Source organism: Hyla sarda, chromosome 3 (assembly GCF_029499605.1).
Source record: "Hyla sarda isolate aHylSar1 chromosome 3, aHylSar1.hap1, whole genome shotgun sequence".
Taxonomy (NCBI): domain Eukaryota; kingdom Metazoa; phylum Chordata; class Amphibia; order Anura; family Hylidae; genus Hyla; species Hyla sarda.
In genome coordinates, this window is record NC_079191.1 from 398,516,640 (window position 1) to 398,528,701 (window position 12,062).

General features: G+C 44.0%; 1 protein-coding gene across 4 annotated transcripts in view; it reads right to left on the reverse strand.

Annotated features, from left to right (window-relative positions):
- STON1 (stonin 1) overlaps window positions 1–12,062 on the reverse strand; it is a 127,774-nt gene that overhangs the window by 67,442 nt on the left and 48,270 nt on the right. The window contains exon 1 of one of the 4 annotated variants that reach the window (XM_056568060.1): window positions 4,965–5,058. The exons of 2 other annotated variants lie outside the window; for them this stretch is intronic. In XM_056568060.1, the coding sequence (XP_056424035.1) occupies window positions 4,965–4,983 (19 nt within the window). In that variant the 5' untranslated portion in view covers window positions 4,984–5,058. Of the gene's footprint in view, window positions 1–609; window positions 840–4,964; window positions 5,059–12,062 lie in introns of those variants that run through there. One more of the 4 variants, XM_056568062.1, reaches the window with a different exon arrangement.

A 12,062-nucleotide genomic window follows, 5' to 3' on the forward strand; every position in this document is an offset into this window, starting at 1 on the left:
AGTCATCATGATGTCTTTTATTGTATTGGGCAATCCCTGTCCTCACTAATATATCTATACACCTGCTCAGTTCAATCCACTTTCCCCGTTCTTTTGGGTCATTTTCTCCTGCCAAATAAACACACTCTTATGCTGCCGTTTTCATCATTCACATGCTGGCTCTTACAGGTTGTCCCTCCATATTCCCTTTAGTTCCATATTCCTTACTTCCCGACACACAGCATTGTTCTTAGATATTCACACAAGTGTATAGGTCACTTTCTTCTGCTAGATTAGCACACTCCTATGCTGTTGCTTTTATCACTCACATACTAATTGTCCTTTACCTGTCTACTCCAATCACTACTCACACAGCCATATTCTCACTAAAGATATCTAGAGAAGTTGACAGTTACTTTCTCCTTCAGTTAACAGGTCACTTTTCTACCTTAATCGCTCACATAATGACTAGTTGTTATTTACCCCCATACTTCAATCTTCCTTTAGCATAAGGTCCTGTTTTTAACAACACACATCTGCTCACTTAAACCAGTTCAATCTTTCTGCCCTGTTCTCACTTTCAAATTCAAACAAGTGTGCAAGTTACTTTCTTGTGCTGGAGTGACATACCTCTTATCCTCCTGCTTTTAGCAAAAACTTGTCACATACAGTTTTTCTTTATCCGTTCCTCTTGATCCTGCATTTTCTCACAGGTCACTTTCTCTCGCCAGATCAGCATACATTTCTGCTGCTGTTTTCATCATTTACATACAGGTTGTTCTTTTCTTGCTGCCTTTAATCCTCACTCCTTGCTACATGCAGCCTTAATCTAAGGTATTATCTGGACAGGTGACTTTCTGCTGTTAAATGAAAGGACCCTTATCCTTTCACGGTCTGGCCGATTGGTCCTTATCTGCCTTCCTCTCACATACAGCCCTGTTTTTTATGAATATGAAAACAGGTCACTTTCTGTCACAAGATCAACACACTCATTTTAACGTTAAGGTTGACCTTTACTAGGCCACTATATTAAAAACTTTCCGTCACACACAGCCTTCTCCTTACAAAACATGATCACCCTGGAGGGCAGTAACTGACCCCCATAGGATCAGCACACTCCGCTGCTGCTGCTGTCAATGACATTCACAGACAAGTGAATGTATAATTACATTTCAAAAGTAAATTCTTAATTAAAAAAAATTTTAAAAAAATACTGTGCTGACCCATATTTCGTTCTGTCTTATTTTTCCCATCACTTTAGACAGGGACAGTAATAATAATTAAATTACCCTGGGGTTGAGCACATGCGTGTTATCTTCCACCATATGTGTGCACAGAACGTCAAAACCTCACTAACACCCTATAGTTTGTGAGAATTCCAGCAGATGTGCCCAGATCTCACCGATTAATTGATACTAATCAACATCTATTCATTACCAGCCCACGCTTACTCCTGCTGCCCCGTATCCTAGAGGGCACTAATTGAATGATGCAATTCCAGGATCTCACTAATTAAACAGAAAATCGAACAAGTGCTGGGGCAGCCATGCCTGGGCAAGGCATGACATAATTTCTTTAATTTCAATACTTTTAATTGCTCTGTTTATCATAAAGAAAGTTAAGTCAAAATAAATTGTTTACTTGTAAAAATTTTTCATTTTATCCATACAGCAAGCTTTGTGCAATGGCGTCCAAATATCCACTCCTAGGGCCCACAGACCCACAGTCCTGTCACCAAAGTTTAGCCTTTAGATGATGTAACTGTACCCATACTGTACCCTTGGTACCTCAAATAATATACAGATGCATTAAATATACAAAGTTATGGAGGTATTCTCCCACGAGATGCATTGCCTCATTGAGATAACATAGTGTCTTGTGGTCTATAATACTGAACTGTAAAAAGACTTTGTATCACTGTTCAGGCTCCCTCCACGGGAATTAATGTAATGATGAAAAAAAAAAAAAAAATTTTTGGGAATCAAGTATGGAGCACCATACGCAGAAATACATGTACTTACACGCCTTGTTATGCTATCAATTAGGGTATCAACGGTCGTCTAAAGAATGTTCTGCCACACTGAATGCACATGGGCGTGCAGATCATCAAAATCTGTTGCAAGCGGCTGGCTACCTTTTGCAATTGCTGACCAATGATGTCCCAATGTACTTGGTGGTCTCCAATCTGGAGCAGGCCATGGTAACGTGTTTAGGCCATGCAGGTTGCTCACAGTAACTTAAGCAACATGTGGCCTGGTGTCTTGTTGAGAAACAGCTCCTGAGACACTTTGGAGAAATGGCCGTATCCACTGGTTCAATGACTAAATCTATGTAATGCCATCCATGTACCTGGAAAGAAGACTAGAGAAGTCTGGCTCGCATATAATAGCCCAGATTTACCAATATGTCTGCGACAGATGAACAGACTTTAAATCCCCTGATCTGATGAATCTGAAGACTGCAAGTATAAGTTTACACCATCTATTATTTTGCTTACATGTGCAACTAAGCGTAAATTTTTGGGTGGTTCTTAAATCACACCATATTTCATTGAAGCTATGCCCCTCTTTAACAAAGACATGGCCCCTTTGGCAAGAGAGGCAGATTATTGGACAAAAAGGGTCAAATGCCTTTTATGTGTGGAGGAAGTCCTTTAAGACAGTTTTTGGCGCAAGGTTTGCTAAGACTGCACCAAAATTCTGGCAGATTATTGTTACGCCGAGCGCTCCGGGTCCCTGCTCCTCCCCGGAGCGCTTGCAGTGTTCTTCTCTGTGCAGCGCCCCGGTCAGACCCGCTGACCGGGAGCGCTGCACTGGTATCACCGGCGGGGATGCGATCCGCGTAGCGGGACGCGCCCGCCCGCGGGTCGCATCCCAATCTCCTCACCTGCCCCGTCCTCTTGCTGTTCTGTCCCGGCGCGCGCGTCCCCGCTCTCTAGGGCGCGCGCGCGCCGGCTCTCTGAAATTTAAAGGGCCAGTGCACTATTAATTGGTGCCTGGCCCAATCAGTACCTACACCTGCGCTATGTGTATAAAAACCCACTTCCCCTTCCTGTCCTTGCTGGATCTTGTTGCCTTGTGCCCTGTGAAAGCGCTTAGTGTGTTCCCAAGCCTGTGTACCCAGACCTCCTGCTGTTGCCCCTGACTATGATCCTTGCTGCCTGCCCTGACCTTCTGCTACGTCCGACCTTGCTCTTGCCTTGTCCCTTTGTACCGCGCCTGTCTCAGCTGTCAGCTGGGGTTGAGTCGCTATCGGGTGGAACGACCTGGGGGTTTCCTGCCGCTGCAAGTCCATCCCGCTTTGCGGCGGGCTCTGGTGAAAACCAGTAACCCCTTAGACTCCGTTCCCCTGGTACGGCCCACGCCATCACCCCACTGACACAGAGGATCCACCACCAGTGTCCTCGCTGCATACCAGTCCGGATCCTGACAATTATGTTACCCCACACTATAATCCTGAAAGAGTAGCAGTTGTGATGTTCTCTACTCAACATGTGCAACACAAAGAAGGACAACTCGCAAGGTTTTGGTACAAAGCAAGAAGGCTATTTTGTCCATTCTCACTCCCCTTGGTCTGGCTTGCCATATGCGCCAGAGCAGCATTTTCAGCTGTGATAATAACCAAAACCTCACCCACTGATAACAGTGGACCAGTTCAGTACATCTGAAAGACCACAGTGTGGAGACTAATGGTGCGTTCACATGGAGTAAATGAAGAGTAATTCCCGCTGAAAAATTTACGGACGGAATATTTTTTATTTCGCGCGAAATTCGTGCGCAATTCATGCAGAATTGCGCGCGGACATGGGGGAGAAAGAATGAAGGGTTTTTCAGCCATTTCCGCACAAATTGCGCACAAATTTCACGCAAATTGCCCACGAATTGCGCACGAATTCCACGCAGAAACGATGTCAGGCGGAATTTTTTTTTTACCATTGACTTCAATTGATTTCTGCTAGCGGATTCCGCTTGAAGAATGAACATGTTCTTTCTTCGAGCAGAACGGAATTCAGTGTCGGAATTCTGCTAGCAGAATTTCCGCAGTGTGAACAGGCCAGCAGAAATAACATTAAAGTCAATGGGCAGAGGAGATGTGCATTAGTTTGTAGCGGAGAATTCAAGAGGAATTACTTGAGTAAATTCCTTTTGAATTACTCCGTGTGAACGCACCCTAAGACTGAGCATACAGGGTTTGCCCCACTGCTCAGTGTACAGGAGCAGGTACTCTTGTCTTTGAAAGGAGTCTCTGCTCCTGTACAAGTGATTTGGCAATTCACAAATTTTGTGACTGCCCTATTCACCTGAAAAAATACATGCATCCTATTCAGATTTATTGCATCTTCGCACCACGTAAAAATAAAATTATTGTCAGTGGTAAAATCTAAATCTGCCCCTGCAAACCATGGACTATGCATCACATAATCTCTGTATATTGTTATTTACAGTTTTGTGCTTGCACATTGAAAAACAAAAAAAATATAAAAACACTAATATAGTGATCTGAAAGTTTAGCCAGAAAAAAAAACTAAAAAAAAAAAACACAACAAACAAAACACTTTTATAGCCACCAATAAACCCATCAAGGTCGACTTCCTAAACAAACTGCGGATTTCGTAGTCATCAAAATAATTTACTCTACAAGCTCCCATGGTGTCACTTGTTACAGGTAGATTGTTATAGTCTATTTATAAAATCTGCGGTGACCAAAACACGATGTAGAAGAGCCGGGCCAGTCACTTTATTGGTTGCATAGTTTGTGCACTATGATCACGTTTCAAGATAACGCAACTTTGCCTACAGTCCACGTAGAGTACTAACGTAGCGCACTATAGGCACATATAGACTGTATGGATGGATGTATTATGCATGAATATGGAATAGTCAAGTAAAATCCTTAACTTTAAGGCATTTAACAAATCCAAACAATTTGAACATCTGTTATAAACAAGGCTCCGTACAAAAAAAAAAAAGTGCTCTCGAACTTACACAAGCATTTAATTTGCATGCACACCCTTCCAGCGAAAATGTTCAGCCCCGTGGATACAAGAGTTCCCCAGCTGTGACCATGAATCACATAAACAGCGCAGCTTCGTAAAATGGCAAAAGGAACAGGAGTTTTATCAGCAAGCTAAATCAGGCAGAAAGGCCGTACCAGTGGGAAGGTCATCTTAGGCCTTGGGGCTATAAAGCACTGCCAGGCTTAGTGGTGAGCTTCACATTACCCAGTATGCATGGATTAATACATCCTTCTCGTCTGCGAGCCATCGATGCTCCCAGTAGATACACACTTCATTAAATCTCTCAGTTCTCCAATCCTTCATATTTATAGTGTTTTCAATACACACAATATGATACCCACCAAAAAATTAGATAACTCCTAAGGTTTTTTTTAAGTTCTTTTTCCCGGCCCTGAATTAATTTAACATCCTCCTCCCCCCTTCTTCCGAATAGCCTGGCGACACTTTCCGTCTACTACACTAAAGCTGTTTCAGAAATTAAATTTTTATTGACTTTAAATGGGATTTCAAACCCCTGAACTTAAAATATAATAGATCATGTTTACCACTTCGGTATTTTAAATAGGAATGTCAAGATTTTGGGTAATGGTAATCCATTTTAATGTCCGTGCGTGCTCATTGTTGCATGGAATAAATAAGCATTTCTTTACACTTTAGTGGTTTTTGAGTTTAAAGGGAATGTACAGGATTGGGAAAACATGGCTGCTTTCTTTCAAAACAACACTGCACCATTCTATAGGTTGTGTAGTGGTATCAAAGGAGAAGAGAGCAACAATTTCTGAGTAAATGTAGCAGCAGTGACCTTGTGTGTGGCCACCACTTTATTCACTGCTTGGGGGCTGACGGAGATTGTGCTCAGTAATCGCACTTAGTCTCTTACCAGTGAGTGGAGCAGTGGTCATACAGGCTTTTATGGAGTTTGGGAGTTTTGGGAAGTTAAACCCCCCGAGATCATTAAGGTGCAGTCTTGAGAAAGTAGGCATAAAGTGCATTTTGTGAAAGGGAGCGTAAGGAGTGATCTGTGAGAGATGGGGACATAAAGAGCAGTCTGTGAGAGAAGGGGGATAATGAAATATCTAAAATGGGACATAAAAAAAACACTCTATAAAAAGTGTGGGTAAAAGAAGAAGTCTGTGAGAAAGGGGGCAGAAGGAGCAGTCTGTGAGAAAGGGGGCAGAAGGAGCAGTCTGTGAGAAAGGGGGCAGAAGGAGCAGTCTGTGAGAAAGGGGGCAGAAGGAGCAGTCTGTGAGAAAGGGGGCAGAAGGAGCAGTCTGTGAGAAAGGGGGCAGAAGGAGCAGTCTGTGAGAAAGGGGGCAGAAGGAGCAGTCTGTGAGAAAGGGGGCAGAAGGAGCAGTCTGTGAGAAAGGGGGCAGAAGGAGCAGTCTGTGAGAAAGGGGGCAGAAGGAGCAGTCTGTGAGAAAGGGGGCAGAAGGAGCAGTCTGTGAGAAAGGGGGCAGAAGGAGCAGTCTGTGAGAAAGGGGGCAGAAGGAGCAGTCTGTGAGAAAGGGGGCAGAAGGAGCAGTCCGTGAGATTGGGGGCAGAAGGAGCAGTCCGTGAGATTGGGGGCAGAAGGAGCAGTCCGTGAGATTGGGGGCAGAAGGAGCAGTCCGTGAGATTGGGGGCAGAAGGAGCAGTCCGTGAGATTGGGGGCAGAAGGAGCAGTCCGTGAGATTGGGGCAGAAGGAGCAGTCCGTGAGATTGGGGCAGAAGGAGCAATATGTGAGAGAGGGGCAGAAGGAGCAATATGTAAGAGGGGCAGAAGGAGCAATATGTAAGAGGGGCAGAAGGAGCAGTCAGGGAGAGAGGGCAGAAGGAGCAGTCAGGGAGAGAGTGGCATAAGAAGCAGTATGTGAGAAAGGGGCAGAAGGAGCAGTCCGTGAGATTGGGGCAGAAGAAGCAATATGTGAGAGTGTGAGAGAGGGGCAGAAGGAGCAATATGTAAGAGGGGCAGAAGGAGCAGTCAGGGAGAGAGGGTAGATGGAGCAGTCAGTGAAAGAGTGGCATAAGAAGCAGTATGTGAGAAAGGGGCAGAAGGAGCAGTCTGTGCTGCCTGCTTATGGCACTATTTTTTGTAGGTTGGGAAAAAGTAGGGTAGGTGATGGAAAAATGACCCATATTTGTTTTGGCATATATATGTGTATATGGATTACTTGGGTTGTAACCAACATGCAGTGAACATTTAATGCAAATAACACCTTTGTAAATATATTTTATGAGAAAAATAGTGATAAGTTCAATACTTGTTTCACCTGCTGTGTATCAGTCTGCTCAGCTCCTCCTGCTCTATAACATGTGTGGTGAGCCATGGGGTGCGATGTGAGGTGTAGGGGCAGATGGTGTTGCCCAGGGGTAGATGGTATTAACCCCTTAAGGCCTCCAGATGTGCTGGACACTGGCTCAGAGATGTCTGGACTGGACTTGACCTCAGTAGAAAGTGTGGTGTAAGAGAGAGATTGTAGTACCTCCCCCTCTTATAAAGGGGGGGCTTAGCAAGGAGCCCATAGGCTAGCTGCAGTTCATCCGATCACCTGGTGCTCTCTGGGAAACAAAACAAATATGACCTAAACATGTGACAACAATTATCATGTGACTAACAATCATGTGACCATATCAAAAGTCCTTTACCCTTAGTACATAACTTATACACATTATGGGGGAACACTGCAGTTGAGCCCTGAGGATGTACAGAGACTCAACCTGACAGGACTGTAGGAGCATATCCCATACTGGTACATCACACATGATGCCTGGAGATTGCACTGTAATTTGTGACAAGTCCCCATTAAACTTTCTTCATCTTACCTGTGCTGTAAATATACAAAGTGGAGGAAACCGCGATGGCTGCAATTTATCATAATCAGTTTTAATATTTAGTCCGTAAAGTACTATGCGGAACTGTGCACGCTATTCTGGGCACTCGCATGCAGCAAATTTCTACCACTAGTCTGCCCATTTATGCCCCTATTCTTTTACATTGTTCCTAATATTCAACTATGCAACCACAGTCCCTACGTTCACGGTCTTCAGGTTCCAATTACGGCTAGGTGATGAAACTGCAAACAGGCCCCAATTCCATTGGAAAATGTGACATCTGCAAAACATCTGATGTGGATAGAAACAGGCTTAACAGCGGAGCCGTTGCCTTATAAAATTCCATAGTTTACTGACACAGATTACATGCATCATTGAGTAATGTAAACAAGCCCCGATCTTGTAGATCAGCACTCATTTACAGAGCCTACGTGCCTCAGCCTAAAGCAACCTATTCAGTCAATAACCGCTCTTTAAAAGGCCATGTTCACACAGCAGAACTTCTGAGCGTAATCTGGCAGTAAAATTCCACTCCAAAATTCTGTTCTCAAAGGAGATTTATCAAAACCTGTCCAGAGGAAAAGTTGCTGAGTTGCCCATAGCAGCCAATCAGATCGCTTCTTTCATTTTTGAAAAGAACTGTGAAAAATTAAAGAAGCGATCTGATTGTTTGCTATGGGCAACTCAGCAACTTTTCCTCTGAAAAGGTTTTGATAAATCTCCCCCATTATTGAGATTGTGCTGTACCGTGCACAGGGAGGAAACATCTGCCGCGGAATTTCCAATTCCAGCCTCCCTAGAAAGAATTGGCATGTCAATGTCGCTAGGAAATGCATTGCCATCTATGGAGGGGGCACATTTAGGAGCGGTCCTAGTGCTGGCATGTTCTGCTGGCACAGCTGTCTGCGGAATGTCCACCAGGAAACTTTTTCGGCGGACATTCGACCATGTTAACATAGCCTAAGTTCTAGTCTTTCAGTACAGGTCTGCTACCTTACTTCTTCATGGGCTGGAATTTGCTTAAAATGGTACTCCAGTGCTCCAGCAATCTGAAAATTTAGTTCAGAACGCTCTGAGCCAGAGGCCGTGATATCACAGCCACGCCCCTCATGACGTCACACCATGCCCCCTTAATTCATGTCTATGGAAGGGGGCATGTGATAGCCTTGGGGGTGTAGGGTATGGGGAGTGTAGCTGTGTGGTAATCAAAGGGTGCTTGTTAACCCTTGCTATTCGTGATGCCAGGGTGACGTCCTCAATAAAGCTTTTCCTACCGCTGCCCTTCCCAGGAACGATAGGGAAGTAGATAATAATAGATTTGAGATAGAGAATAATAGATTGTCCACAACCGGAGAGCTTCTGTAAACAGTGTTAACTTTTACTGAAGATTTCCTGTGCACTTCATTAACATAACAGTCTCTTAGCATAACAACAGCTTTCCTTGGGAGATTGACAATGGTTGGGACTTTAGCATTCAAAGTCTTTTAGTCTAATGCGCTGTTCCACTGGATTTAGGGGAACTAGGTGTGGTCCAGTAGTCACGCTAGCATTAGCAGGAATTTAGATTTGAACTCCGCTGAGCCCATAGGTTTTGAGGCCTAGCATGTCTTTGAAAGTTGCCATCCTGTTAGTCCGGCATCCACAAGAGCAGCAACCCAAGAGAGCGATAATTGGACGCAGCTCCCTTATATGGGCAGGGGCTGGACTAATGCTAATTGGTCCATATGGATGTCAATCACCGTTACAGAGATTTGTGGGTAACACGTGACTCAAGGACCTCCTAAGGTCCTCCAACATACCATAGAGGTTACTAGCATGGTCACATGACCGAAGGTCCTGCGACGCTGAACAAGGCAAGTACTATACATTCCTATGAAATATAGATATTATTATTAAATATAGACACACATTAACATTAGCGTTAGACTTAAAGAGAGGCGACTAGGGGCTATCCCACCTGAGGAACCCTACCTGAACGTAGTTACTCTGACTTTGGGGACCTCTACACTAGGTATTGTATGCAATACGGTACCGGGACACCACAGGCATGTCGGCCAAATGCCCCCTCCCATAGACATGAATTGAGGGGACGTGGCCGTGATGTCACGACCACTTCTGCAGGAACCCCGTGTGCTGCGAGAGATCAGACATATTATCTATCTATAACTAACTTATCTATAAGATGTCTAGCAGTGGCATACCCTGCTAGTCTTTACGCTGCGCACACATTAAAAAAAAAAAGTATTTTCGCTGCACGCACAGTATGACAGTATTTAACATTTGAATTGTTCTTATACATTTCAAAACATATATAGTGTTAGTAAATATGGCAGTGTTTCCCAACCAGGATGCCTCCAGCTGTTGCAAAACTACAACTCCCAGCATGCCCGGACAGCCAAAGGCTGTCCGGGCATGCTGGGAGTTGTAGTTTTGCAACAGCTGGAGGCATCCTGGTTGGGAAACACTGCATTATGGTATAAAGCCCTTTATAGAAGATTACCTGTAAATTAATAGAGAGAATAGTAAAAAAAAGGTAAATACATATATCCGTAGTGTAATGTGATAATGTATAAATCTTTACTAGCACTAGTGCCAAAGCTCTAGACTTTCCTTTTGGGGTATTAGATTTCCGTTTCTCAGATTTTTCCGAAATTAGAATTTCTATGTATTTTTTAAAGTAGTTTGTAAGTAATATCTGTGTAGGGGAATAGTATATAGGAATAGTGGGGGAGATTTATCAAAACCTTTGCGGAGAAAAAGTTGACCAGATGCCCATAACATCCAGATTTCTCAATTTTTCAGAATGAAAGTAGAGATCTGATTGGTTGCTATGGACAACTGGTCAACTTTTTCTCTGCACAGGTTTTGATAAATCTCTCCCCGTATATCCAAATGCGGCAGATATGTTGCAGAAATTTGTGCCACTGACAGTTCTATTTATCCGAATGGGTTTGTTTCGTTAACATACAGATTTCTTCAAGATCTGTCGACATGACTAGGGGATATTATAGCTGCTATGAACCTTTAACCACCCATCTACACCATCCCTTACTTCACCATAGGCACTCCCATTCCCAAAACAGGACAAGACAAGGTGTTGGGGCAAAAAGGCCACAGCAGCCCACTTTATTTAATAACCAATTAAAGCATTGTAAACATAACAGTTGTATGATCATATATAGAACCAGAACCCACAACAACTTATAAAGTATCCCTAACGCAGGAGAAGAACCTGAAGGCACCATTACTGGAACAAAGTGGGTGGGGCTTCACTTTCTCCTAGCCGTAACTCCCCTGCCCAGGAGCACCATTTGTGAAGCGCACAAAAATTCCTGTGCCCATGTCCACATGGACTTCACCATCGGGCTGGGAACCGCTTCCAGTCAACCTCCACACTCCATCCAATATGACCGTCCAATGGTGCCTACAGATCCTTCTCTTGACCCCACTGCTGTGACAGTCCTAAGAAAAAAAAGGGGCAGGAGGGAACGTTCAGCTGGCCACGCTCCGACTGAAGACCCTCCCCCTAACCCTGGCCTTTTAACCTCTTTCTGACTCCACTCCTACCCTGCTGCAACCCTGGCCCTTAACCCTTCCTAGCATAATCCCCCTGTCATGTGCCCCTCCAGTCCCATTCTATCCCCTCCAGGGCTTCCTGTTGCAAAAATGTCTGCACAAGTATGAATATAGCCTTAGAAATCCAAATCACAACATTTTGAGTTTCATGCTTTTCCGGGTCTCTTATTGAAGCAGGGTTCTTTAAATGGGCCCTGTCAGATTCAAAAACTTTTTATATGTTGTGTATCTTGGAAAAACCATTGACCTTTCTGATATACTTCATAAAAAAATGTTATCACCTTTTTATAGAAAATGTGGCTTATAAAAAAAAAAATAAAAAAAAAATAAAAAACACAACACTAGGGGTCCCCATATCATCCAGAACATAATCCTGTCCGGATGCAGCATCATCTTTGTCCCAGCTGAAGCACAGGCAGGGACAAAGTCCAAGAAGTGAGGGTGGGACTAGCACTTCTCTGTGCTCACTCCTGTCTTACCAGACTGTAGCATGAAAACAGAGAGGAGGGGGTTACAGAGCCACCTGCAGTGACTGGATGAACTTCCAGCTAAGGTCAGACCAGCGCGGTGGAGAAAAACAAACAGATCGCGCAGGTCTCGATGCGCAGACATGTCAGAGAGATATGGACCAATGGTAAAGTAAAAGTTCCTCCCATGGTATGGGATTGGTAAGTCTAAT